Source organism: Cavia porcellus, unplaced genomic scaffold (assembly GCF_034190915.1).
Source record: "Cavia porcellus strain 051 isolate PalLab524CR breed Dunkin Hartley unplaced genomic scaffold, mCavPor4.1 scaffold_19, whole genome shotgun sequence".
NCBI classification, from domain to species: Eukaryota; Metazoa; Chordata; class Mammalia; order Rodentia; family Caviidae; genus Cavia; species Cavia porcellus.
The window spans coordinates 23,804,085-23,831,655 of record NW_026947502.1 but is presented as its reverse complement, the minus strand read 5'-3'; the positions used below and the strand labels follow the sequence as shown (position 1 = coordinate 23,831,655).

At 36.1% G+C, this 27,571-nt stretch overlaps 1 protein-coding gene across 6 annotated transcripts in view; it reads right to left on the bottom strand.

Annotated features, from left to right (window-relative positions):
* The window catches only part of Spdl1 (spindle apparatus coiled-coil protein 1), a 30,316-nt gene extending 3,401 nt beyond the window's left edge, over nucleotides 1–26,915 (bottom strand). Inside the window, exons 1-10 of one of the 6 annotated variants that reach the window (XM_063230757.1) lie at nucleotides 26,767–26,915; nucleotides 22,398–22,579; nucleotides 16,909–17,085; nucleotides 15,022–15,216; nucleotides 14,299–14,448; nucleotides 14,102–14,200; nucleotides 13,908–14,018; nucleotides 12,426–12,566; nucleotides 9,718–9,827; nucleotides 9,016–9,203 (exon numbers count right to left, since the gene is read on the bottom strand). In XM_063230757.1, coding sequence (XP_063086827.1) covers nucleotides 9,016–9,203; nucleotides 9,718–9,827; nucleotides 12,426–12,566; nucleotides 13,908–14,018; nucleotides 14,102–14,200; nucleotides 14,299–14,448; nucleotides 15,022–15,216; nucleotides 16,909–17,085; nucleotides 22,398–22,556 — 1,330 coding nt within the window. In that variant the 5' untranslated portion in view covers nucleotides 22,557–22,579; nucleotides 26,767–26,915. Of the gene's footprint in view, nucleotides 1–9,015; nucleotides 9,204–9,717; nucleotides 9,828–12,425; nucleotides 12,567–13,907; nucleotides 14,019–14,101; nucleotides 14,201–14,298; nucleotides 14,449–15,021; nucleotides 15,217–16,908; nucleotides 17,086–22,397; nucleotides 22,580–26,337; nucleotides 26,605–26,686 lie in introns of those variants that run through there. The other 5 variants (XM_013156245.3, XM_013156246.3, XM_003473190.5 and 2 more) reach the window with 5 other exon arrangements.
* Nucleotides 26,916–27,571: the final 656 nt, after the last annotated feature.

The following is a 27,571-nucleotide window of genomic DNA, read 5'->3' as shown; positions in this document are numbered from 1 at the left end:
CCAGTTAGCTATACCTTTTAAGTTCATTCAGCCATGAACTTTTCCTTGGGAACTCAATATATATAATTCTGGAATGAACAGAATGTTCTCTTCTGGTGTTTTCATAAAAATTATAAGGGGGAACGCTGCGGAAGATCTCAGACCAAATGGAGACAAAGGTATAGTGACAGAGTCAAGGAGCCTGAGTTCAAGTCCTGGTACTATGCCAGCCATGGTAACACTGTAATCCCAGTACTCTGGGAGGATGAAGCAGTAGGATCTCTGTTCTACCCCAGAAACTTAGCCAGACCCTGTCTCAAAGAATAATGGGCTAGGGATGTATCTCAGTGTAAAGGCCTTGAGTATTTAACTTCCCTGCCCTTCAAATGGGAATTACAAGCACCCACTTCAAGCACTGATGTGTGTTGTAAGGATTAAACGAAAATAATATGTCATACTTTGCATACTGGTAATTTGGGACAGTAAACCCCACTTGCAGAACATATTCAGGATCTGACTATTCCATAATATACATTTTCTCTTCCCAAACATAACACCATGTTCCATGCAGACACTGTGACTGCCTTTCATCCTAAGGTAACCTAAGATCATCCTATCCCCTATGAAAGTTCTACAGTCAGTGAATTCAATGCTGCAATACACTCCCCACCAGTGCGTCTTCATTTTCAAAATCAAAATGTTAATGGAGCACTTGGGAGGCTGAAGCAGGAGGAACACTGTATGAGGCCACCCTGGGCTACAAAGTGAGTTCATAGCCAGCGTGAACTGCATGGTGAGATTTTGTCTCAAAGCCAAAAACAAAACAAAAAAAACCCAAAAAGTATTGAAATGCATGGATCCAGAGTAGAAAATGGAGTCGGTGCTCTTGCCCCACACTGTTGCTTTCAGGTCATTACTCCACCTTTCGCTCACATGGCTTCTTTGAAACCCACACCATCTGAACTTACTACCCATTCTTCTGTCTCTTTGCTGTGTTCCTTTCAACAGACCTTTGAAATTTGTTGAGAAATTCTTAATCAGGGGAGCTTACTGGAGTCAGGGAAGACAAAAAGGAGATAAGAAATAGAAGGCTTTTTAAAACTACGTAACATTCCTCTGATTCTTAACCTCCCTGCTCCCAATGTGAAACACTACAGTTCACTGAGACGATGAAGAGAAGAACTAGGCATGAAAACAGAGCAGGAAGAAAAACAGGCTGAGAGTTCTTTTTCTTTTTGGAACTGGGGATCGAACTCACGACCTCACACTTGGCAGGCAGGCACTTCCGCATTGTTGCATAAGTGCAACAATACACTCTCAGGGGCTGGGGATTTAGCTCAGCGGCATAAGCGCCTGCTTTGTAAGCAAGCAGTTGTGAGTTCAATCCCTGGTACCAATAAAAAAGAAAAAGACAAAAACAAAACAAAACAAAACAAAAAAAACAATGCATTCTCAGCCACTAATACATTGTTAACCTATTTTAGGTTAAGAACTCTCAGCTGCTGAGCTAATCCCCAGCTGGCTGAGAGTTCTTAACCTAAAATATGTTAACAACACTATTTTGAGAGGGAGGGGCTAGAACAATCGCACTAATGGATTATATCTTTATTATTTGGCCTTTTAGTTTTAAACTATATATCGTAAAATTCACTTTTTGTGGTATAAGAGATACAGAGATTATACAGTTGGGATATTTTCTATCTCTGAAGTTAGACTGGTGAGCTGTTTCCTAAAGTTTTTCCTTAAAAACAGAATTCCTGAGAAGGGGTGAAGAGATGGGGAAGGAGGAATCTCCAATGATCATTCTTCTGCAGAAAGATCCATTTGAAGAATTACCTGCACACAGAAATATAGGACAGGAGCCTCACGAGAGCTTAGAAACTGAGACACGTGAGTTCATGAAGACGCTTTTAAACTGCAAAGATGAGCAAAACTGAGGTTGGACTAAAAGAGAGAAGGTTCATCTGATTGCGACTCCCCTGTTCCTAGCTGCTGTAATATCACACGCATGAAGTCTCCTGGAACTCAGTTCCCACACTGAGGCTGGCTCATACTTGGCTTCCACATCATCCCAAGTGTCACTGGGAGAGTCTTGCTCCTGTGCAACCCCTCAGGGAGCATGAGACGCACCACTGGTCTGTTCATGAGGCCTGATGGGAATGAAGAGGAGCAGGGCTAAGGGTAGTTAGCACACAGAACTCAGCAGTGTGCTTTCCACGCTGCCGAGGAAGACAGGGGTAGCCATATTATAGAAGCGTGGTCCACAGATTCTTCGGTTTTGAGTGCCTGGATTGGTATTCCACACAGCTGAGTGTCCCTTTTCAATCTTCCATGAGGCCATCCAGGTCAGACACTGCACCAGCAGGGGAGCTATCACAAAATAAAACTTGTGTGTAGCCTGGGCTCAGGGTGCCCTCTTATGCTGAAACAGAATATAACAGTCTGTTCAAAATTCCTAAATGAGCCCACTAAAACAGAACAGTCCAAAACTCCAACTGCAAAGAATGGACAGCAATGTGTGGACAGAGGTGCACATCTAAGGAAAGATAGGCTCAGCCAGCGGAAAAACATGGTGCCCATGGCAGAGTCAAAGACACGGATATGCAAGATTTGGCAAAGAATTGTAAACAGCTGTTGTACAGAAACTCAATCAACCTCAAAAAATAGAAAACTAATTCAGAAACCTATCAGTGAAATTGAAGAGACTAAATAATTATAACAAAAATGTTGGAACTTAAAATACAATAAATAAAATAAGAAATGCAACAGAGAACATTAACATCAGAATAATCAAAAGCAGGAGAATCAGTGAGCTTAAAGACAGGCTATTTGAAAGTACAGTCATAGGGGGAAAAAAACAAACAAACAAAAAAGATAAGAAGGCATAAAGAAAATTTATGAGATCTACAAAACACCATCAAAAAAGCCATTCTGTCACTGGTGTTCAAGGGCATTTGAAGAACGAAACAGGGTAGGATATTTAGTCAAAGAAATAATCGTAGAAAACTATATCTTTCTAAACGTGACAATGAACAGATATCTAACTATGGGAAGTTTAAAGGTCACCAAGCAGATTCACTCAAATAAGACAACTCTAAGACACCGTAATCAAATTCACAAAAGTCAAGGGCAGAGAGGATCATGACACCACCAAGAAAGAATAACAAACAGTACCAGCAGCAGACCTATCAGCAGCACCCACAAGTGATATTCAAAGTGCCGAGGGAAAAAAGAAAAGACTAGCCAGCCAAAATCACGCTACCCACCAAAGCTATTCTTTTGACATGAAGCAGAGACAGACATTCTCAGACAAAAAGTTGAAGAAACTCATTGCAACCAGATCTGTGTTACACGAAATACTAAAGGAAGTTTTCCACCAAGAGAGAACAGGATACTAATGTGTGACATGAAAACATCTGAAGATATAAAACCCATAGGTAAAAGTAAGTAGGCAGATAAATTCAGAATCCTCTAACATGGCAATCATAGGATGCAAATCACTATATTCTTAGTAGGAAGTTTAACAAAATCTGTCAAAATATAAGCAATATAAGATGAAAAATTTGATAACTAAAACTGCAAGATTTTTAAGCGTCAAGATTTTTTATTATGCTTATTTTAGTCTCTTAAAATACAGGTACCAAATAGACATAAAGTGTTCATATTCTTTTCTTTTTTGTAACAAAATCAAGTTCTTACATTCCAAATAACCTGCTTTAAGATATTTGTTGTAAATCATTTAGCAATCACAAAGCAAAATCCTAAATAGAGACAATAAAAATCAAAAACATGGAATCAAAACACACTAATATAGAAAAATTACATAACTACAAAGACAAACAGTAAGAAAGTCCAAAATATTCACAAAACAATCTGAAAAGAAGTAACTATATGGCAGTTTCAAGTCTTTAGCTATCAATAATTGCCTTGAATATAAATGGATCAAATTCTCTAATTAAAAAAGAGAAAATGACTAGATTAAGAAGAAAAACCCCAACTACTGAGTGGTACAAAAGACTTCACCTCTAAGCACATGCATAGACTAAAAGTGAATGAATGAAAACAGATATAATGTCCAAATGGAAGCAGGAGCTATGCTAACAGATAAAATAGACTTCAAGTCAAAACTATAGAGACAAGGGCATCATAGAATGATAGAGTGTCAGTATAATAGGAGGCTATACAGTAACAATCATAAAGATATCTGCACCCAACATTAGATAATTAAATAACTAATGCAAACATTGCTAAACCTAAAGAGATACATAAATAGCATTACACAAGTATCAGGGGCGTTCAACTCTACTTTCAGCAATGGAAGCCCATTTAGACCGAAAATAAAGAAATGACAGATTTAATCCATACCCTAAAAAAAAGCGAGCTTATAGAAGTTTACACAGCATCTCACCCATTAGCTGCGTAATTCACATTCTTCATAACTGCACAGAGAACATTCTCAAGGATAGATATATTAGGTCACATAACAAATCTTACCAAGTTAAAAAAAAATCACCACCAAAACTGAATTTATATCAAGTGTCTTTTCTGATGACAATGAAATAAAACTAGAAATTGATAACCAAAGAAACATTGGAAAAGAAAACACATGGAAATTAAACAATATGCTTATGAACAACCAATAGATCAATGAAAATATTTTTAAAAATTTCAAATTTTCTTTCACAAATGAAAATGGAAACACAACATATAAAGTTTCTAAGATACAGTGAAACCAGTTCTAAAATAGAGAATGTTTATAGCAATAAGTGCTTATATCAAAAAAACTATCAATGCTGCATTTTAAGAAACCATAAAAATAAGAAAAAAACAACCCAAAATTGAGAAAAGAAATAAAGACCAGAGCATAAATAACTGAAATAGACTAACAAAATAAGAAAGAGAAATTATATGAAGTGCTGGTTTTCTGAAAGGATAAATTAGCCAGATTTAGAAAATAAGAGTCAAATAAATTCAGAGATGAAATGGGATACATAACTGTTATCTCAGCAATAATGAACATAATAAACTAATGTGAACAAATCTATACCAATGAACTGAAAAACCTGGAGGTAACAGATTCCTGGATACTATATTTTACCAAGACTGAATCAAGAGGAAATAAAATCTGAACAGACCAATAATGAAATTTGAACAGCGATTAAAAACTCTTCCATCAAAGACAGTAAGAAAGACCAAAATATCCACAAAACAACTCAAAAAGAAATCTAGACTTTGATGACTCCACTCCACTGAATTCCACAAAATATACAAAGAACTAAGATTTTCACAAAGTAGCTGAAAAAACTGAAAATTAGAGAATTCTTCCAAACTGATTTTACCAGGTAAACCTTACCCTGACAGCAACACAAGACAAGGACACAACAACAAAAAAGCTATAGGTCAATACTCTTGATGAACAGATGCAAAAATCACCTACAGAATCCAGCAGCACATCAAAATGATATGCATTATGGCCAAGTGGAACTCACTACAGGATCTAAGGATGGTTTAACATACTCCAATCAATAAATATGAGGCAACATTTTAACAGGACTAAAAGCATAATTTCAACAGATGCAGAAAAAGCATTTGACAAAATTCTATATCCCTTATGATAAAACTCTCCAAAAATTACATATAGAAGGAACGTATCTTGATTATTTTTATTTTATGGAAAAAAGGTAAAATTTCATACAGAATAATAGGAGAACAACAATAGATAATACATTATATATTATCTTTAGTTTCTCAGAGTACAAATATGGTGTGTTTCTTCAGTCGACATTAGCACAGGCCTTCCTTTTTAATGAACTAAGAGACACTAACAGTATAACTGACTTGCATTTTATCCCTTTTCCCTATTTATTTTGCCTCTTTCACCCATCCTAGTTCCTTTTTCCTTTTGAACAATCCCTTCCCATTTCACAATATCTACTGTACCTTTCAGACTTCACTTAGTCGTTCAGTTTCCCACACCAGGGGGACTTTATGATGCTTACTCGTGTGAGGCTGATTTATTTCACTTATCAGTATAGTCTCAACTGCATCCATTTACCTAGAACAGTCTCAAGTTCATCCTTCTTTGTGGCTGAGTAGCGCTCCATGATATAAAAATAACACTTACTTTTTTTAATCCTTTCCTCAGTTGAACATACCTCAATTTAAAAACATCAGGTACAGTAAGCCATAGGCAACACCATACCACACAGGTAAAAGTTAAAAACATTTCCACCTAAGATATAGAACAAGATAAGAAAGCCTACTTTTACTACTAATGAACAGAATACTAGAAGGCCTAGCCAGAGCAATTAAACCAGAGAAGGAAATAAAAGGCAGCCAGTGTGGAAAGGCAGAAATCAAATTGTCCTTGTTTATAGGTAATATGACCCTATATAAAGAAAATTCTTAAAATTGCACTGAAAAAACTGTTAACCCTAATGAATGAATACAGTAAATTTGCGGGATAAAACACCAATATACAAGTCTGTAGTATTCACAGACAATAGCAAATTCAGAAAAGTACTCCTTTTTACAATAATTAGCAAAAAAAAAAAAAAAAAAAATCTAAAACACAAACAAAAAGCCTACAAATAAATTTAAGCAAGGCTGTGAAAGATAGCTACCATGAAAACTATAAAACAGTGATAAAAATGAAGACAGAAAAATGTAGAACTATTTCATGTTCACATTGTGGGAGGAATTAACTGTGAAAAACCGTTCTACAAATCTACAAAATGCCAATCAAAATTACAGTGCTACTTTCCTGAAACAGAATCTAAACAAAAACCTACAATTTGTGTAAACCACAGAAGACTGAATAACGAAAGCCCAGCAAAAACAACAAAACCAGCACTACCTGCCTTCAAAATATACCACAAAGTCGTACTAACCAAAACGGCACATTTCTAGCATAAACACAGATACATGGACTGAAGGAATGAATAGCGAGTCCAACATTTTTGACAAAACAGTCAAATACATAACAAAGAAAAAAAGGACTGTCTCTTCAATAAATGGTGCTGAGGAAGCTGGATCTACATGCAATAGAGTAAAATTACATCTGTCCTTCATCAGATTCAAAAATCAACTCAACATTGTAAGACTTACATGTAACAGCCAAAACTATCACACGACTAGAAGAAAACATAAGGAAAACACTGCTAGAGTAACACTTGTCAGGATGAAGATTTTTTTAGACAAGTTCTCAAAAGCATGAGCAACAGAAGTAAAAAGCACACGGGATTACATCAGACTAAAAGGCTTCTGCATGCAAGAGAAACAAGAGTGAAGAGAACCTACAGACGGGAGAACCTACAAACAGAAAAAATATTTGTGAATTATACATCTGACAGCATGTTCATATGCAGTATCTATAAAGAACTAAAAAAAAATAGCAAAAAATAAAAGCCCTAAGTAATCTGATTAAAAGTTAGAAAAAAGACCTTGAATAGACATTTCTCCAAAGACACACCAATGGCCAACAGATTTATGAAAAAAGCACTCTAGACACTAGGAAAATGCAAATCAGAACCACAGTGGAGTAGCACTTGACTCTGTTAGAATGGCAACCATCCAAAAACAAACAAACAAAAAAAAAAACGCACTAGTGATGATTGGGAGAAAGAGAAACTCCTTTACATTATTAATGGGAAAGCAAATTCATCCAGCCATTATGCAAAATAGTTTTGAAGATCCTTGAAAAATTAAAAACGAATTACCATATGAGCCAGCAATTGCCCTACTAGGTAGATCTATCCAAAACAAAGGAAATCAGTTAAGTTGAAGAGATTAGTTGCATCCCCCCAATACTGCAACACTAAACAGAGAATACAATAGCCAAATATGGACCAGCTTAAATATCCATGGATATTTAAATATCCAATGGATTATATATGGACCAGCTTAAATATCCAATGGATTAATGGACAAATGAAATGTATAGACACACAATACTATGCAGCCATAAAAAGCATAAAATTCCATCATGGTGACAACTTAGATAAGCCCGGAGAACCTTATATTACATGAAATAAGCTGGTCACAAAAAAAAAAAAAAAATTGTACCATCTCATTCATGTATGGACTCTATAAAAAGTGACTTAGTAAAGCTGAGAGTAGAAGAGTAGTTCACAGAGCCTTGTGAGAACAGGGGGAGAGAGACATAGAGAGAGACTGGTCAACAGGTAAAATGTTAGACAGGAAGGAAGAAGGGACGTTCTGATAGTCTGTTACACAGTGCAGTGACAGGACTCCATGCTTTTTTACAGTTCATCATAGTAAACTGTGTATGTATAAACAATGCACTGCATATTTCAGATAAGCACAAGAGAGGATTTTGAGAGTTCACACATCAAGAAATGGTAAATGTTAAGGAAATGGATAAAGAATCACCTTCAGGTGATCATCATATAAAGTATACATGTATGGAAACATAGCATTGCACCCCATAAACATGTCCAATTAGTTGTCAATAAAAAAAATACAAATTCCAATGTTTAGTTAGGAACACGGCCCCTAACAATCAGAACTGCATGTTCTCAGCCCTTCCGTTAGCAGACGAGGCCACATGACTAAATTCTGCCACAGGATGGCGGCAGACCAACAACACATAAAAAGCTTGAATCCTGGCATTTCTGAGTTGGCCCTGGAATGCCTTCTCCAGGCTTTCAATAGGAGAAATAAGTATTAAAACCCAAACCTTTTTAAAGTTCTCTATAACTATTCCTTACTAATATACATTCCAACGTTAGCTACTTCAACAAAATTTAACTCTCTGGTGTGAAAGTATTGTAACTCATACACGGAAAAGTCTCAAAATGTTAAGTTTCTACTACACAGCATGATGAAGACATCCAAATAAAATGATTATATTCACTCATAACTAGTACGGCGATCTCCAAATTTTCCTGTTTTGCAGCAGTAAATCTGCTTTAGCAATGGACACATAACCATAAATTAGTTTGTAATGAAACTTGCTAAAACAGTACAGTAAAAAATACTTTATAATCTTTTTGAGACTACATGAACTATACATACCTTCAGGTTCATACTTCAGCTTTAATTCATCTAGTTTAGCTCTTAGTTTCATATTTTCACTTTCTGAAAGCTGAAGGCATCTTGCATTTGCAAAAAGTTTTCGCTCAATATCCAGGGCCCGCTGGCTCTCAAATAACGCTTTCATTCGCTGGATGGACAGCTCACCTTTGGTGCTTTCATTTTCTTTGCTACAATAGTAATACAGAGAAATCAAATATTAAATATATAATATAAATGCAGCATTTTAAATGTATATTTGAATACTTACATAAAAAATAGTTCTCTAGGGTTTTTAATAACAAAGAGACAATAGCATCCAAAAAAAAAAAAAAAAAAATCCATGCGTTTTTTTTAAAGGAAAAGGACAAAGGAAAAAAGGCATTCAAATATGTCAGTTTTAAACTGTGACATTTATTCTTTAAAAATTTGGATTATAAGAACATTTTTCATATTAACATTCTCTGTACTAATCTATAAAGTTAGAAGGAAAGACATAAGAATTATTCACTAAGTCTTTTTCTTCTACAGTCAGTACTTAGTATAACGCATAAAACTCAGAACATACTATACAAACATAGTTATACTGACTTTACTTTTTGGATATTTGACAATTCAAAAAAAAAACTTGTAGCCATTAATGCTACTTATGTTTTAAGCACGTGGAAAGTCTTTATCTTCCCATCTATCCACTCAGACACTTACTTTAAGTTGTCAAGTTTCAGCTGAAGCAAATCTGTGTAATAGGTTTTATCTTCTAGAACTTCAGAGTTGCCTGGTATGGAAGGCTTAGATTCCATACTTTCACATAAATTCTAAAGAGAACAAAGGTGTTTGTTATTTAAAATACAGAAATTAGGTTGCTATATACTTCTTTACAGCAGCTACTATCTGTCGAACACTCACCATCTGACAGGCATTCTGTTAAGAACTACTCACCTTTTCAGTAAGTAAAACCACCAGCATCCCTTTCTTACAGTTAAGGAAAGTGAATCAAGGTGCCACAGGAAAGTAAACCAAGAAAAGAATATGAACCCATGTCTGCCTCTTAAAACCATGCTTTCAACCATACCTAAGCCTCAAGGTTTCTTCTCTTGGCTTTCAAAATAAAGGCAGCAAGTACTCAGCAGGTTGCATTCTAGATTTTATGAGAATGCCAAAAAATTGAAAAATATGAAAAAGAAAAGAGATTCTTAAAGTTATTTTTGGTATCTGTTCTCCAGATACTGGTGTAAACTGTATTCATTTCTTTAAGGGAAAAGAAAAGCTGTTTATAAGTTATAATTTCAGAGGCTGTAGGTAAAACAAACAAAAAACCCTCTTGATTTAAAATCCAAATTCCCCAATTATAGCATTGAGTCCATTTGTGGACCACAAACATCTGTCAAGTAACATAATGTAAATTTAACCAAAATTTCAACAGTTTTTATAAGAGACAGAATAAAATAATATGAATTTAAAATCTCATAATACAACTACAATCTAGAATGCCTAAGAAATTATCAAATTTTATAAAAATATGTTGTTTATAAAATTTAACCTTTCACTGGGAGGTTAATGAGAAGGTACCAATGTTCTCTATAGGAATTTAAAAATTTATAAATGTACTACAATCCTAATAAAAATACCAATAAGCTTTTTTGGTGCCAGACAAGTTGTTCATAGAGAAAAGCAAACATGCAAGAATAGCCACAAAAACAGTGAAAAGGAAAAGCTATGGTGGGGCCACAGACTTATAGGTAATATGTACGACCAAATCTGCATCAGTTATACACCAATAGGCTAAAGGAAACAACAGAAAATGTAGAAATAGACCCAAGTACATACAGAAACTTGATATATGGTAAACCTGGCATCTCAAACCACTGTGGCCAACATTTAGTAATTGATGACAGTCTCAGTGTCACTTCCTCACCATGTACTTAATAATTATAAAGGGAAAAATGGTAACTTTATGTTATAGAAACTTGGGAGATACAACCAAACAATCAAATTTAATATCCCCAGTAACAGCACAGACGTTATGCACTACCTAATTATAATGCACTGAGAAAGGCACATTACTCAAGTACCACTGTCAAAAACAGTCTCAATCTGGTCACATCAGAAAAACTCTAAATGAATAACTTATAAAAGTAACTGGCTATCCTCTTCAAAAATGTCAAGTTCATGAATGACAAAAACTGAAGAATAAGTCAGATTATGGAGGACTGAAGAAACTTCACAATTAACCACAAAATGTTATTATGGACTAAATCCTAGAATACAATGCATTTGTTTCTTATTTTACTATTAAGATTATTCGTGGCAGGTTGCAAAATGAAGTTAATAATGAGTGAACTCATCTGCATTAATTTCCTAATTTTGATTACTTGGTTATATAAAAAGGACACTCTTCAATAAAACTGAGGTAATTAGGGTTAAAAGACATCTGGTTTGCAACTTACCTCAAATGTTTACAAAAAATACACATCTAGCAAGAGACACAGAGAAAGTAATGAAGCAAATGCAGTAAAACTGACCACTGGGGAGCTCCGGGTAAAAGGCAAATAGTAAGACTTTTACATGTTTTCCAGAAGGGTGAATTTGTTTTAAGATATAACAAATGTAGAGTTTATGGACGACTTCTATGAATTCCAGTAGAGCTGGTTTTAGTTGAAGTAATGTTGGAAGTGACTAAGCCCCATTACACCACGGAAGTAGGCAACACTGAAACAAACCAATTTTGATAACATACAAGACGAAGAAATCTCATTGACATAATATTAAGCAGAAGAGAGAAACGAATGTATTCTAAATGCTTACATTTTGATGAAGCTCAACCATATTTATTCGTGTAATGCTGATTGATATAGTTAGGTGGTAGTACGCCCTTAAAAGTGGCATAGAACCTTTCTGTAATGCTACACATATTTTACATCATGATTTGGATGGTAATTATAAGTGTATGTGTCCTGAATTCACTGGATTGTAAATTAAAGGCACAGGCACTTACAATAATCTTATACTAACAGCAACAAAAATGGAATGGGTTTGTTGGCTCTGCTAAAAGATGAGGTAGTCAAAAATATTCAAAGGCAAAAGGAGGTTAGAAAAAAAATAATTTAAATATCAGGTCAATTTGGGAACTGAAATTTAATTACATAACAAAGAAAGTTCTTTAGGTTCAAAATATTAAGAAATTGAAATCATGGAAGGCAAAAACTGGAAGCAAAGCTTTTTTAAATGGGAAGGGAAGGAGGACCGAAGGGAGGGCAGGGAATGGAAAAAAAAAAGAGGGAAGACATTATGTACAAGTCCAAATTCTCTATGTTGAATACGACCATTATGTATGGCAAATATATACTAACAAAAATTAAAAAACAAAACATCAAATCAAAATTTGACTGCATGTTTAAAGGTGTTACATATACCTTAAATTTTTCCAGATTTCTTATTTCACCTAAAAGATGTTTTATTTCACCATTCTTCTGCTCCAACATGGCAAACAACCGTTCTTGCTGTTCAAATTCAGTCTGAGATCCTTTCATCTGTAGCAATGTGGAAATCTGCAGCTAGAACCCCAACCCCAATAAAACTGAGTGAGATTCTGAGAAGCATTTTTCTGGTACAAGTCATATTTTGTACTATAGTATCTGGAACTGATTTTGGAAACTAAAACAATTACTATTTCTAGTATGATAATTTGAAAACCTAAGTATCAGTAAGTTTTATTGTAAATAAAACTTGACATACATATTTTGAGCATGTGATAACGATGTATAAAGTCTTTAACATTATTATTTGTATTTTTGTGAAATGTAAAATTAAACTGCATGCTGTGGTCTGGAACTATGTTATTTAACTGGTAAATAAGCCTACTCAAAGATTGTCTATAATTTACCCTTTGTTGACATTTATTAAAAATCTGAGGTTTCTGAAAATTAAGATGGGGAAATTAAACTACAGTCAGTCACAAACATGAGGCTCACAACTGACAAGGATGGAAAGCATCACATACTATTTTACTGCTCTAACACTAGAAAAGTTGTGAGCCAGCTCCTATCTATCACCTGCTTCTTTGGTAACTGACATTCTCAAAAGTTAAAATACATGCCCAAGGTCACATAGCTAGCAAGTGACAAGTCTGTGGTTCAGCTAAGTTCATCTGATTTCCAAGTTTAATCAGTGACCTTTCCCATTTCTTTGGTAAAATACCATGCTGAATAAGAAGAAAGCACATTTCTGGTCTTCTAAATACCACCTTAGGCTTATCAAGAACAAGATATCAGAAATCAGGATTCTAAAGACTGGTATATCACTGGAATATTTATTGCCTCAAGTTTTCTGTTATCTCTTATTTGACATGAATAATGAATGCCCAATACAATCTTTAAATTAAGAGGAATTATATGCTTAACTTCAGGATCTTCCAAAAAAAAAAAAAGAAAGAAAATGAAGAGTCTCAATTTCAGTCTAAAATAAGTCTTCATGAGAGAAGAAAGAAATATGAGAGAAGAAATAAATATGACAGAGCTTGTTTTAACTAAAGTAGGAACCATATAGCTGTAATCAGGATGATACCAGGCTAAAGCTAAGAAACAAACTTTTAAATTATTTTTTCTCTATTCACAAAGAAAGTTTCATAGCTCCCTAGGAAGGTTAGTGAGTAACTGTTAAAACAATCAGCAGTTACTAAATATAATACTATTTGTCCAAGATTACTTTATAAAAAAGGATCTTTCAATCAATTAAAAAATATTTTTCAAAAGAAATAATGTAGTTCTAGGAATAATTATCGTAGTATTAAGCACATTTTTTAAAAGAAAAGTTACTTTCTTTGATATATCTGCACATATAATGCTAATACTGTACGAGGTAAGTTTAGTAAGCTTTTAACAGTGACAGCTCTATACCTTCATTCTTTGCATCTGTTCTCTATTAAATACATTTTGCTTCTTTAGGGACTGATACTTGACTTTCATACTTATAAGCTGGCGTTCCATTGCTGCCCTTCGATCTTCCACCTGGAAAGCAGTATGTTTAATTATTTTCACAGTAGATAAAACGTCAACTTAATCGATTCAGCCACTAGAACACTTGAAAGTACCTCTGCAAACAAAGAGTTGCCTTTACTGTTGGGATCTAAGGCTTGCTGGAGTGCCTGATTCAACTGCACTTGGAGATCTTGATTTTCTACCCGAGCTTTCTAAATTCAAAAGAAAATAAGTTAGCTAATGGAGATTAGATAAGCAAAAAAACATTCCATTAGGAACTGGAAACACGAAATTACTGTAATCCCAGTACCTCTAAGGCATTGTAATAAGAAACTGCTTCTTTCTCCCGTTCTTCTTTCTCTTCTTTAAGACGTTCTACCTGGCGCATTAAATTATTACTGAGACTTTCTAGTTGTTCCTGTCTGTATTGTAGCTCATTTACTTCTTCTTTGAGGGTGTTCTAGTCAACAGAAATTGAAAAAAAGAAATTATCTTCCATAATCTTTCATTTACCAGTTTCTCAGTTTTTCTGAGAGGTGGCTCACACCCCAAACTAAAACTAAGAACGCCTCAAAGGTTAGATGCACATTAGATTATTTTTAAGTACTTGAGTTTTCCAACAAGGATAATAAAAGGCTTTAATGATTGACTTTCTTTCCTATCAATTTAATGCTTTCATTTTTAATCACCTATATGCTGACCCATACGCAAATCTAAATTTGCATGAATTTCAACCATTGTGCTCACATTTTCTGTTGAGCTTTTATGACACAAACTAGCATCAGAGTAAATGCCTCTAAATCCTTCCAGAGGTTTCATTAATCTAAATATAAAGACTGCCTTGCATAATCCAGCAACCTAAAACTACTGCATGAAGCAATCTACCTAAAAACTCTATAAAACCTTTTTTGATTAGTTAGATCAAAGTTGGGTTAAAAATGTTTCAGCCTTCAAGCCACTTCGTAAGTATTATTACAAAAAATGAAAAAAAAATATGCTAAAGAAAAAAGAAAACACATGCTCTAAAAATTACCTTCATACTTTCCGTGTTAGTCAGCTCAATCTGAAGAGCCAGCATTTCTGAAGACATGCTTTCATGTACACGCTCAGACATCATCTGTATTTCCTCTGATTTATGAGCCAGGAGTTCCTTCTGGTGATCTACTTTATGTTTCAATTGCTTTTCACTAAGCCTTGCTTCGTCTAACTCTGCTTTCAGTTTTTCTAACTAAGGGAAAAGAAAATTAATAATCTTATAAAGCAGAAGGTATTTTCTTTCTGAAAAACACTACTAAGTGGCCCAAACTTTGTGTATGATGACTACTGGAGTGTTCTACTTGGCCAAAGCAGGCATCTTTTAACAGACAGTCATTCATTCTATTCTGTGTTATAAACACAGAAATATTCCACACCACTGATCAGACAGAATGAGCCTGATTCTTAGAAACAACATGAAGTCAGTGCTGCTGACCAGTGAGGTGCTGTGTTAAGACTACAGCAGGAGTCCAGGGGAGAGATGGTGTCTGGATAGAGTAGCACCGAGATCAAGATTTTCAAGGTCAGTTTACTGATGAATAGAGAGAAATAAATGAGAAATAAAATATTGACAAAACTCCAAATATTTGACACAAGATGGTTGAGAACATCAGTAAGACTGTAAATTTAATTCATTTAGTCTCTGCCTATCAAAAAAAGCCATTTCTATAACTGGTTTTGCTTTAGCACCTGAATAGTCCCTAATAATGATAGCTACTACTAAGAGGCAAAACAACACCCAGGGAGAAAAGAAAAAACTATGTCATTACCAGTTATTAGTCTCTCAAATCACATTTAGTTCCAGACAAGCTGGATTACTGTCTGTCAGGGTACTGCAAAGTGACCCTACTACACAAAAGCATTAGGTAGGCTTGTTTTACTGCGTATTTTTAAAAAACCAGCTCAAACATCCAATTTCATTAATAGCATCACCCAAAATGAGAACACATTTAAAAAGAGTTAATTTAATGAAAAATTAGGTAATGGTACAGGTAGTATACAGACATGAAACGTTTTTGAAGATGGTGCACAAAAATTTAAAATTAGAAAACAGACTTCTGAGAAAAGAGGAAAAAATTCAAGCAAATATTAGTAAAGGTCCAGAAAATTCGGGACCCTACACAGAGAGAAGCCATCATAAAAGATCTGAAATCCATAAAGCCATCTAAAGGTACTGGATACTGGCGGGTGCTGAGAGGGAATGAGCAGTCATTGAACAGTTGCTATCTATTTTGTATTTACCTCTGAAATGCAGCCAGTATGTACTATGTATCGCTAGACCACAGAGGCTCCAGAGTCGGCCAGCCTCAATTCAAATTGAGATCGACAATTTCCAGCTCACTTATTTTGTCCAATTTACTCAATCTGCCTAAACACTGGCTTTCTCATCTGGCACAAGAAAATAATAATGGTACTTCCCTTATTAAGTTATTGTAAGAATTGTGTCATATATATTTTTCTTCAATGAACAAACTATAAAATATCAATTCTAATGGACATCACTTTAAAAAGGAGCTCCTGGTTTGTTCTGCAGAACTTCACAGTATGTCACTTAGCTGCATTAAAGGCCAGGGGATTCATCTTTCTGCAAGGGCACTGGCATACAATGTACTCTAAGCCGGCTACGCTGGTCACTGAACCAACTCTACCACAAATACCCAGTAACAAATTAAATGATGGTAGGTTATTAGAATGCTACGACTTATGTAAGCCCCTTAAGTAAACTCTTATTTCTCAGGGTTCTCTCTTCCAACATTAAGATGATAGAGGGCTTAATCTTGGCTACTTTGTATAGATGCTGCTGAAGAAAAGTTTCATAACCTAATAATTCACAAGTGATTACATAAACATGGGATTTTTTGCTGGGAAACACAGACATCCGCACCTTATCTTTCAGCTCATTCATTTCTTGTCCGTGGCTTCTATTCAGCTGCTCTTCTAACTGCTCCAGCTGCACTTTCTGTTGCTGTTTAATAGCTTCACATTCACAGTTCAAACTTTCTAACATTCGACTCTTGAGTTCAACCTCTCGCTGAAGAGTGTATTTGTCCTGTTCATAACTCTGAAAATAGATTCATTTACAATTCAATTACATAAAATTACTCAAAGCCATTACATAGAATCAGTTCTCACCTTTAATTGTTTCATTCTATTTCATATGTTTGCTGCTTTCCATGTAACAACCACATGTTACATCTGGAATAACTTCAGAGCTAATTAGTCTTAATGAAGCCCTAAGGTATTCTGTGAGACTATAGTAGTCTCAAACACTGAAGCTGAAGTTTGTACAGCCTTGGTACCAGAAAAGGCTCGAGGTTACCATTTCCCAATCAGTGGGTCTCTACGCTAGCAGCCAGAACTGGGAAGGGAAAATGGGATAGTGGAGAGAATTTCTAGATTCTAAAGACTAAAAACCTCACATTGTCCAGTACCATAAGGCTACCTTTAAAGGTTCTTGCTCTAGGCTGGAACATCAACTGCCACGGCAGTGCATCTTATCTCATGCTGACCAGAAACTAGGCATTTGACTGAATACTAGGAAAATAAGCTACTTTTTAGTTAACAGGCAATTTTTTAAGTAATTAAGCTATGTTTTAGTTTGGTTCTTGTCAAATATGGAGTCCACTTGAAAGAGATCAAGGAAAAGTAAACAGACTTTTAGTAGCAAAAGACCAGAAACACTGCACTAGAGAGAGAATAGTCTTACAGAGATATTCAACTTTTCATCCTTCCATCCACTCTCCAAATATTTATTAAGAATCATGCAAATATGCTAGGTGATAGAAATTCAATTATAAATAAAATGTGGTGCCTGGTCTCAAGGAAAGTAATCTAAAGGAATAAACAAACACAAAATTCACCAATAAAATACCTCATAGTAACTGGCATTAAAGCTGAGTATGGGACCAGAGTAGGTTTATAGGAGGAAGTGATTTTAAACTAGCAGTGGACATAGGCCTAGATGTCACACATGCCGATGTATAAAACATAACAGAATAACTAACTAACAGGACAGATTGGGTGTCAAAGATTCCATACAGGGTCAGATGTCATTTCTATCTTATTTGTAAGGAATACATTCTAAGACCACTATGGATGCTTGAAACATCAGAAAATACCACACCCAATCTGTACTATTATTTTTCTCTATATACATATCTTTGATAAAGTTTAATTTTACATTTGGCACAGTAAGACACTAATATCGTAACTAATGATGAAATAAAACAATTATAACAATATGCTATGAACAAGCCATACGAATGGGAGCTCTTAAAATACCTTGTTATACTATAGTCATCTTCCTTGTGATGATGCATGTCTGTAATCCCAGCACTCTGGGAGGCTGAAGCAGAAGGATGTCAAGTTAAACCCACATGACATAACTGAGTGACTTAACGAGAGCCAGTCTCAGGATAAAAAATTTAAAAAGGGACAGGGGTATAACTTAGTGTAAAGCCTGGATTTGATCCCTAGTACCACACTAGAGGTATAGCAACGGCTTCTAAGCTCTGTGAAGTAAGTAAAAACTGCTCCATGGCATGTCAATGTATCAAGTAATCTTGGCTATGGGAGAGAAAGGAAGTAAAAAGATTTATTAGCACTTAAACTTTGCTAGTGAGCATTACTAGTCTGATAGTGAAATGCTCCATTTGTAGCTCTGAAAAAATGAAGCAATAGTAGACTAGAAGGCATATGAACTAGCTTTTACTTTTAGAACACAGTCATCTGAGAGCTGTTTACAAAATGACTACTATGATGATAAAGTGCTGAGACAAAAGTACTAAAAGGGCTTTGCCTTGCTTAGAGGACATTTAGAGATAAACAGGAATCAGTTCCAACTGCTTCACTAAGTTTTACACAGATAACACAAAATTCAATTAAATTAGAGAAAAAGACCTAAAACATTCAATATTCTCCCCAAAGCTTTTCTGTTTCAAAAGAAGGCAGAAAAACATCAGCTGGTAAACAAACACCTGACTTTGATGAGTTGCTTATTAAAACAAAGTGTAACATGGCTTAGTTTTCTGTTAGACTTGTCATCGTTGCTTTGTGACTTGATATTGAGCTCTTGGTCAAGAGTAGCATTACATGGAAAATCAAAGGCAATTGGTGGCTATTTTTTCTTGCCATATTTATGATAGGAGATTTAAGTTTAAATGTAATAGTGCTCAATACATTAAACAGATTTATTCAGTTTTTAAAAAATTCATGTGGCAGGCATTAGGAATACAGCAGTAATCAAGAAAAACAAAACAAAACAAAACAAAACAAAAATCCCCCCACTTTTATGGAACTTATAATACTGGGAATCATTACCACTTCACAGAATTAAGAGTCAATGATAGAGCTGGGGATTTAGCTCAGGGCTATAAGCATCTGCCTGGCACATGCCAGGTCATGGGCTCGATCCCCGGTACGGGGGGGGGGGGGGGGGGAGACACACACAGAATCAATGATAAAAAACTTTATAGTACTTGGTAAGAGTGAGCCTCTTTGCTAAAGTGACATTTAACTGAAATCTGAAGAATGAAGGCTCAATCCATGAAGAATGGGGAAAAAAGCATTCAGTAGGTAGAAGCAGCATAATGCTCATACAAGATTGGCGTAGCCTCTTCATGGATAGGATAGGAAGAACCAACATTGTGAAAATGGCCATAACCCCAAAATTCTTCTACAAATTTAATGCAATCCAGATCAAAATGCTATTAGTATGCCTCACAGATCTAGAGAAAACATTCCTAAAATTCATACGGAACTGTGAGAGACCTAGAATAGCAAAGGCAATCCTGGGCAACAAAGGCAAGGCAGAAGGTGTCACAATCCCAGACTTGAAATTATACTGTAAAGCTGCTATAATAAAATCAGCGTGGTACTGGCAAAAAAAAAAAAAAAAAAAAAACCCAAAAAACAAAACAGATCTAAGGATCAATTGAACAGAACAAAAGATACAGACACAACTACAAACACTCAGCCACCTCCTCTTTGACGAAGGGACTAAGCATGTTCACAGGAAGACAGCTTCTTTAATAGGTTGTATTGGAAAAACTGGCTTTCTAGAGGCTGAAGACTTAAACTAGACCCATGCCTACCACCATGCACTAAACTTAAGTCAAAATGGATCAAAGATCTAAATTTAAAATGGAATCACTAAACCTAGTGGAAGACAAAGTAGGCAGAAGACTCAAGGACAGGGTTAGCCTGAGCATTCATAAACAAAAACCAAACTGCACATATAGGAAGTACTTCAAAGAATCAACTGGGGTGTTTAAGAAGTTTTTGCACATCAAAATAAATCATCAACAGAGTGAAAAGAAAAACCACAAATTAGAAAAAAAATTTTGCCAACTGTCCCTCAAAGGACTTTTATCGAGAACGTTACAAAGAATTGAAAAAAATGAGGCCCCTCGAATTTAAAGACCCAAACCAAAAATGGGCATCTGAGATGAATACACACTTCTCATATGAAGAAATACAAATGGCAAATAAATACATGAAAAAATGTTCAACATCATTGATGATTCAAGAAACATAAAGTAAAACTACTCTGAGCTTTCAACTCACTTCAGGAAGAATGGCTAACATCAAGAAATTAACAATAACAAATGCTGGCAAGGCTGTGGGGAAAAAGGAACATTTCTCCCTTGTTGGTGGGGTTGTAGACTGGTAAAACCACTGTGGAAATCAGCATACAGATTACTCAAAAAAAGTCAGATTAGAGGTTCCATTCAATCCAGGTGTTCCCTTTCTGGGTATCTTCCCAAAAGAACTGAAAACATCATACTACATTGATATATATGCACCCATGTTTATAGAGCCCAACTTATAATTGCTAAATCTTGGAAACAACCTAAATGCCCATCAACTGAGGAATAGATAAAAATGATGTGGTATTTTTATATAACGGAATGTTACTCAACCACAAAAAATGATAAACTTGAGGCTTTTATAGATAAATAGATGCAACTAGAAACCACACTCATAAGTGAAATAAATCAGACTTGCATGTTTAAATACCATATTGTCTCGCTAGCGTAAAACACTGAAAGAGTAAATCAGATCCAAAAGTTACAATAGATATAGTAAAAGGGAAAAAAACTGCTCAAAGGGAAATTTTATTGTTTGATCCATCTTGCATGCCTGTATCTGATAGCCTGAGCAATTACTTTGAAGATAACAATATATAATATAACAACCATTGTTAAATTCCTATCATCTTGTATTGAAATCCTATATTGCCATTGTTTTTTGTTATTGTTGTCATTTTGCATTTGTTGTGGTTTTTAATTGTTCATTTGCTTCTTGAGTTTTCTGGGTTTTTTTTCTAAAATAGAGAAAAAAAAAAAAAAAAAGACTCGTCTAGCCAAGAATAGGAGAAAGTAATCTGATAGGAGGAAAAAAGTTCAGTCAAGGCAGGTGTGGTGATGTAGACCTATAATTCCAGTTACTTGAGAGACTGTCAAGGGCAGCCTGTGCAACTTAGCAAGACTCTATCTCAACAACAACAAAAATGGCTTGGGATGTCATCCAGTGGTAGAGCACTTGACTACCATTAGAAGGGCCTTGGATTTAATCCCTAGTGGTGTTTACAACTGAAGAATTAGCCAGAGATCAAATTGCACACAGATCTACAAACCCAAACAAAGAGCTGAGATTTTGTTGTATATATGACTGAAGCTTATGGCTTTTAACAAGGAGGTGATGTGATCTTCCAGCCCAACTTGGCTCGGCTACTAAACTTACAATGAGTTGATGAATGGCAGAGATGGAAGCGGGCAACCTGGGTTAGGAGAGCAGAGTATTAGTCTAGTAGAAAAAAGATGGTGAATTGGACTAGAATAGCCATAGCCTAGATAGATGTTATACAGGTCAAATCTTTAGAATTTATTGATTTGTGGAACTGCAGACTTGTTAAATGTGAGATTCCTAAATTTTTGGCTCAAGTAACTTGATGGCTGTTATTCTATTTACTAAGGAAATGAAAAAGGAATGCTTGATTAGTGGAAAGAATTCTGCTCTGTTTATGTCAAGTCTGAGATATCCATTAGGATGGTTGAACACTTAGGATTTCAGGGCAGAATTAAGGGATTAAGGCACTTAGAGCTCCGAAATAAGAGAAGTCACTTAGCAGAATGTGGAGAAAACAAATCTGATAGTAATTGTGGTAAAAGGAGCAATTGTAACTTGATTTTTCAAACTCAAGAACACATTGCAGTGGAAATACTAGGAATTCATTTAGTTTATTCTACTAATGGCATTAGGATTGCAATTAGGAATCAGCACTTCAGAAAATAATAAAATGGTAAGTGTTAAACCAAATAAATCTTCAAAAGCTAAGCATGTTCTTGTAAACAGAGGAACCCACAGCCCTACCTCAGTCATGGTCATCATTTCGTTACGGTATTTATCCAGTTGATTCTGCAGTTCATTCTGGCTCTCTAGCAGTTGTAAACCGTACTGTGCAGCTGTCAGTCGCTCTTTTTCAACCTCTTTAAGCTTGCTTCGAAGATCTGCAATTATATCTGCCTCCATGGTCTTTTCCTATTTTTAGCCTACTTTAGAGGAAATACAATTTATGAATTCACAGAAAAACTCCATGCAATTATATCAATAATAAAAGAAACACATATTCCATGCCAATGTCTGGTGAAAATACAGTATTAAGATTTTCTTTCTAACTTGCAAGTGCTCAAATCTGTGTCCCCACTGATCAAGAAATAATTTGATCATTTTGTTACTTGATTTGCATTCAAATCAAAAACAGTACATTCACTCTGCTCCTAAGAAATTCATCATCAGGAAAATATTTGGTCACTGTGTGCTAAGTGTGTATGAATGCTAAGGTACAGTTGATCTCATAATTGGGTCATTATCCACATAACTGAAATTAAGAGAAAAATGAAACAAATCAAGACCACTACTTAGAGTACAAAGAGACAGCTTTAAATAAGGCTTACTAGGTAAATAAAGCAAGGAATATTACAACTTATTTTTACAAGAGTGTTACCATTTCTGCATATGTTGAATTTGCTTCACTGTAGAGAGCCTCACTAAGAGGGCGTGTAAAACAGAAACCATGTTCAAAGCACTCAAAGGACCTTGTTCTCATTCTAGATTTTCAAGTTAAAACTTAAGCATTATATAAGACCACTCCAATTCAAATTGACTTATCTTCCTTTCTTATTGGCCCCTTCTCTTTCAAACCAAACTGAAACTGGGCTTTGCCTTCAAAGAGCAACAGGCCATTACTGTGGTATTTCACCACATCTTAAGTCAATGAAGTTATGCATTCAAGTATTTCTTGAATACCTTACCTGCTGGACTCCATTCAGGCATTTCAAAATCCTTTAAGAATATAACAGACAAAAGATTTCCTCCTTCATGTAACTTACCTTCGAGGAAGGGAAGGCGAAGAATAAGCAACAACATATTAATGAAATACATTACAAAACGGAAATTTAAAAAACAACAAAACAAACAGAACCAGGCAAGGGAACTCAAAAGCGATGCATAGTTCAGTCAGGAATCAGAGGTGAGAGAATTAACTATGTACTTTTTTAGAAAAGGGTGTTCCAGATGGGAAACCCTAAGGTAGAAAGCAAGCCTAAGTAGTAAACTAGAATTTAGGTGAGAGATAAAAGGCAGAGTGGTATCTGCTCATGGTGGTGCATGCCTGTAATCCCAGCACTAGGGAGGCTGAGGCAGGTGGATCACTGTGAGGTCAAGGCCAGCTTGGGCTATAGTGAGTTCAAGGCCAGCCTCAACTACATAGCAAGACCCTGTCTCAAACAAAACAAAACAAAACAAAACAAAACGGGGATGGGAAGATCATGTCACTACAAGCACTGCACGGCTTCTACTTCATGTAAAATATGGTCATTCCAAAGCTTAGAGTAGAGGATCTGATGAAATTTAAGAGGACCATGTCCTTGTTGTGTACAATAGTCAGGGGGAAACACAATTTAAGACAGACTATGTGAGACAATGTTTCAGATTAGGGTGGAGTACAGCAGACAGGAAGAAATGGCCAGATTTGCAGTATTTTTTAAGGTAAACCCAATATGACTTTGCTGGTAGAAAGAAAATAGCAAGTATGAGAAAAGAGAAGAATTTAAAATGCCTCCTAAACTTCTGCCCTCAGCAGTTAGTAGGATGGAGTTGCACTCAGTTGAGGCATAAAAAGAATGTTTTACAGGGAAAAAAAAAAAAAAAAAAAACCCACCCAGATATTCATATTTTGGACATGAAAGATATCAAGTACACAGTTAAAGTATGAGAAGAGGGGTCGAGGGTCCTGCTATGAATTTTGAAGCTATCAGCATAAGTCCTATCACCAGAGGATGAGTATAATTAAAAGAGGATCGAATACTGAGCCTCCTTTGAACGTGGGAAGGAAGACAATGAAATATGCCCAGGAGTTTCCAATGAAATAGGAAAATTATGAGTGCTGTCCTGGAAACCAATACACAAAGTTTAAGAAGGCAGGAGTGGTAGATCATCTCGAAGGCTTCTCCGTGGTCACCCCGAGTGGTTTTGATGGAGAAGTTGGGTGAAGACATGACTGGAATGAGTTTGAGAGAGAACAGCAACGAAAGGGGCAGAAGATGAAAGGGACAGGATCCACAGTTCAGCTGCAAACAGCAGAGAAATGAATCTGTGTTAGAAAAGTAAAGTACGCTTTTCTTGGTTTTTTAAAATTTTAAGATGGAAATATAACAATATGTTTGTATACCACGAAACGAATCCAAAAGAAAAACTGATGATATAGGAAACTCTTGAGGACTGTGACAGTGACATCCCTGATTAAAGACAACAAGATCTAATTACAAGGAGTGAAACATGGATATTCATTTAAAATAAGGAAAAGCAAAACATTCAAGTTCAGATAACTAGGCAGAGGGGTTGATAACTAGGTAGACTGGTGGGTAAATGTTTAAATGATTCTCTAAATATTTCAACTTATTGAATTAGGATGCAGTTTCTTTTTTATTGGGAACAAACATGAGGGAGGACATACAGGGGTTTAGGAGAGGAGGGGAAAAAGTATCTTGTATTTTAAAAGGCCTTGTATTTACTATTTTAAAACATAAGACTTAAAAACTATTTTTTGAGCCTGTATATTATGGAACCAACCAACCGTTCCACTGTTAATAACTTACATGAGTATTTACCATTTGCCAAGCCAAGTGCTTCCACTCTATTACCTCATTTAATTCTTTTCATAATCCTAAATTTAAAGAACTTCATTTACATCTACAAATGCAAAAATGTAGTCAATCTGAAGGCATTCCACTGGGGAATATGTTAAACACACACACACACACACACACACACACACACAAAGATCAGTTCTTATTCATTCAGAACATTTACTTAAATTTCTATTGTTTCAGATATTGGGCCAGTGCTGAAGAAATCACTAAAAGATATGACTGTGTTCCTGAATCTTAGTCTATTAATAGAAAGGTGCTAAATAATTGAACTGTAAAACTACAAGTGTGAAAAGAGCAAAAGGGAGAGATGAATGGTGCTATCCGAGCCTATAAACAGGGGAAACGTCCTAATCTCCTAGTGTTAGAGGGTGGGGCAGGCTAGGAAAGAACATGGACAAGAGGGATTTTCTTGCAGAAGTGACTTTTCATCAGAGATCTACAAGATGAGAAAGAGTTTTTCTATCAACCTACAAAGAAACATAGCCATGGCTGAACAAGCAGAGTAATATGTGCACAGGGGATTTTGCAATCCTCTCAACAACCTTATAAAGTCGAAAGTATTTCCCTCATTTTAATATGTGCAATCTTAATGAGGCACCGAAAGGCTGAGTAACACACCCATGCTTATCAGCTAAGACAGACACAGAACAAAGTCTAGCGTCACCTCCCTAGTGCTCCAACCACTGTTTTGCCTTTCCTTTCAAAGCACAGCACACATAAAGCATATACAGAAGACATGGAGCTCTGGGAATCAATCGGCCTCAGTTCTTATCTCACCTCTTTCACTCACTGGCTGCATGAATTTTAATAACTTATTTAACGTTTTGTTTCATCATCCTTAAGGCGAGGAAAGTAACGACATCTAATGGGGTTGTGGAGAACAGTAAAACTGATAATGGATGCAAAGTACTGGACCTAGGCCATAATCTGACACGGGTAAGGCAGCTGAGTTCAACAGAAACATAACGCGAGTCACATACGTAATTTATAATTTCCTATGTGTCACAGTAAACAAAATCAACACATGAAAAAAATGAATCTTAAAAATAAATCTAAAATATAACTTTAATAGGTAATCATTACAAAAATTGAGACAGTACTTTTTGGATATCGTCTTTAAATCCGCTTTGAATTTCACATTTGCAGCATTTAATTCGGGTTGCCACAGTGCCCAGGGGCTACCTTACTGGACGACGCAGATCCAGTAGTTATCAACCCGAGGCTCAAGCAGCCGGCTATATTAAGAATCCCGGAAGGCAGCCAGAAGGTCCATCGCAACACTGAGGCCGGCACGGAAGCCGATTTATAAGAATTCAGGGTTCCGGGAGAGAAAGTTCCAACTAAGGATCCACCGAAACCCAGGCCCCACGTTTACTGAGGCCCTGCTCAACCCCGCCCTCATCCACCCTTTCTCTCCACAACCACCCCCACCAGGCCTTTAGCCCTCACCTCTTTCCTCACTCCTCCTCTAGCTGCTGCAGCCCCTGATTCCAGTAAGAGCTCGGAACGCCCCGATTCACTAACCCTACCTCACCAATGAAACATCCTCCCATTCATTCTGCAAGTCTCCGCTAAGCGCCAGGGCTTTTTGAATGCAGTTCCCGCGAGAACTAGCACTTATCACGAGACACTCCGCCCAGTGGCTTTTGGAAGGAAGACATTGAAACCCTCCTCCGGAGTGCCCCGCCTACTACAGCGACTGCGCAGGCGCAAATGACGAACCCTAGGTTTGGCGCAGGCGTAGACCGTGTCCTCTGGTCCGTCCAGTTTAGAGAGGCTTGTTTTCTTGGGTGTCTTTAGTTGGGATTCTGTTTGCCTGTTATTTACGGCAGGGCTTTGTGGAGGAACAGTGTCACAAGTACAGAATCTCCATCGTTTGGTACCCTTGTATCAACCTTGTCCACCCTGCCGGGAGATTGGCTGGCGTGATCTCTGAAGCCCTTCCCTCTGGTCGTTTACTAGTACAGAAACTTGAATCGGTGACAGTGCCTAAAAGCCTATTATGACAGAATCTCAGTGACTATTATGGAACAGGGTGACAGTTATTATGGCATTTAGTGTGTGCACCTTGCCCAGTACAGTGCTGAATTTTACATGAATCATCTCATTAAAGCCCAAAAGCTCTAAGAGGTGGACATCAGGCAGGACCCCTCGTTTTCCATAGAGGGAAACAAAACTCCAAGAAGAAGAGTGACTTGTCTTCATGATAATTTGAACTAACGCAATATACTAACGCAGTATGACTGTGAAGTCCGGGCTCTTGGATGAATGTCTGTTTAATATTTTGTAAACCTGATGTCTGTTCAAACAGTCAAAGGATAATAGCTAATAGTC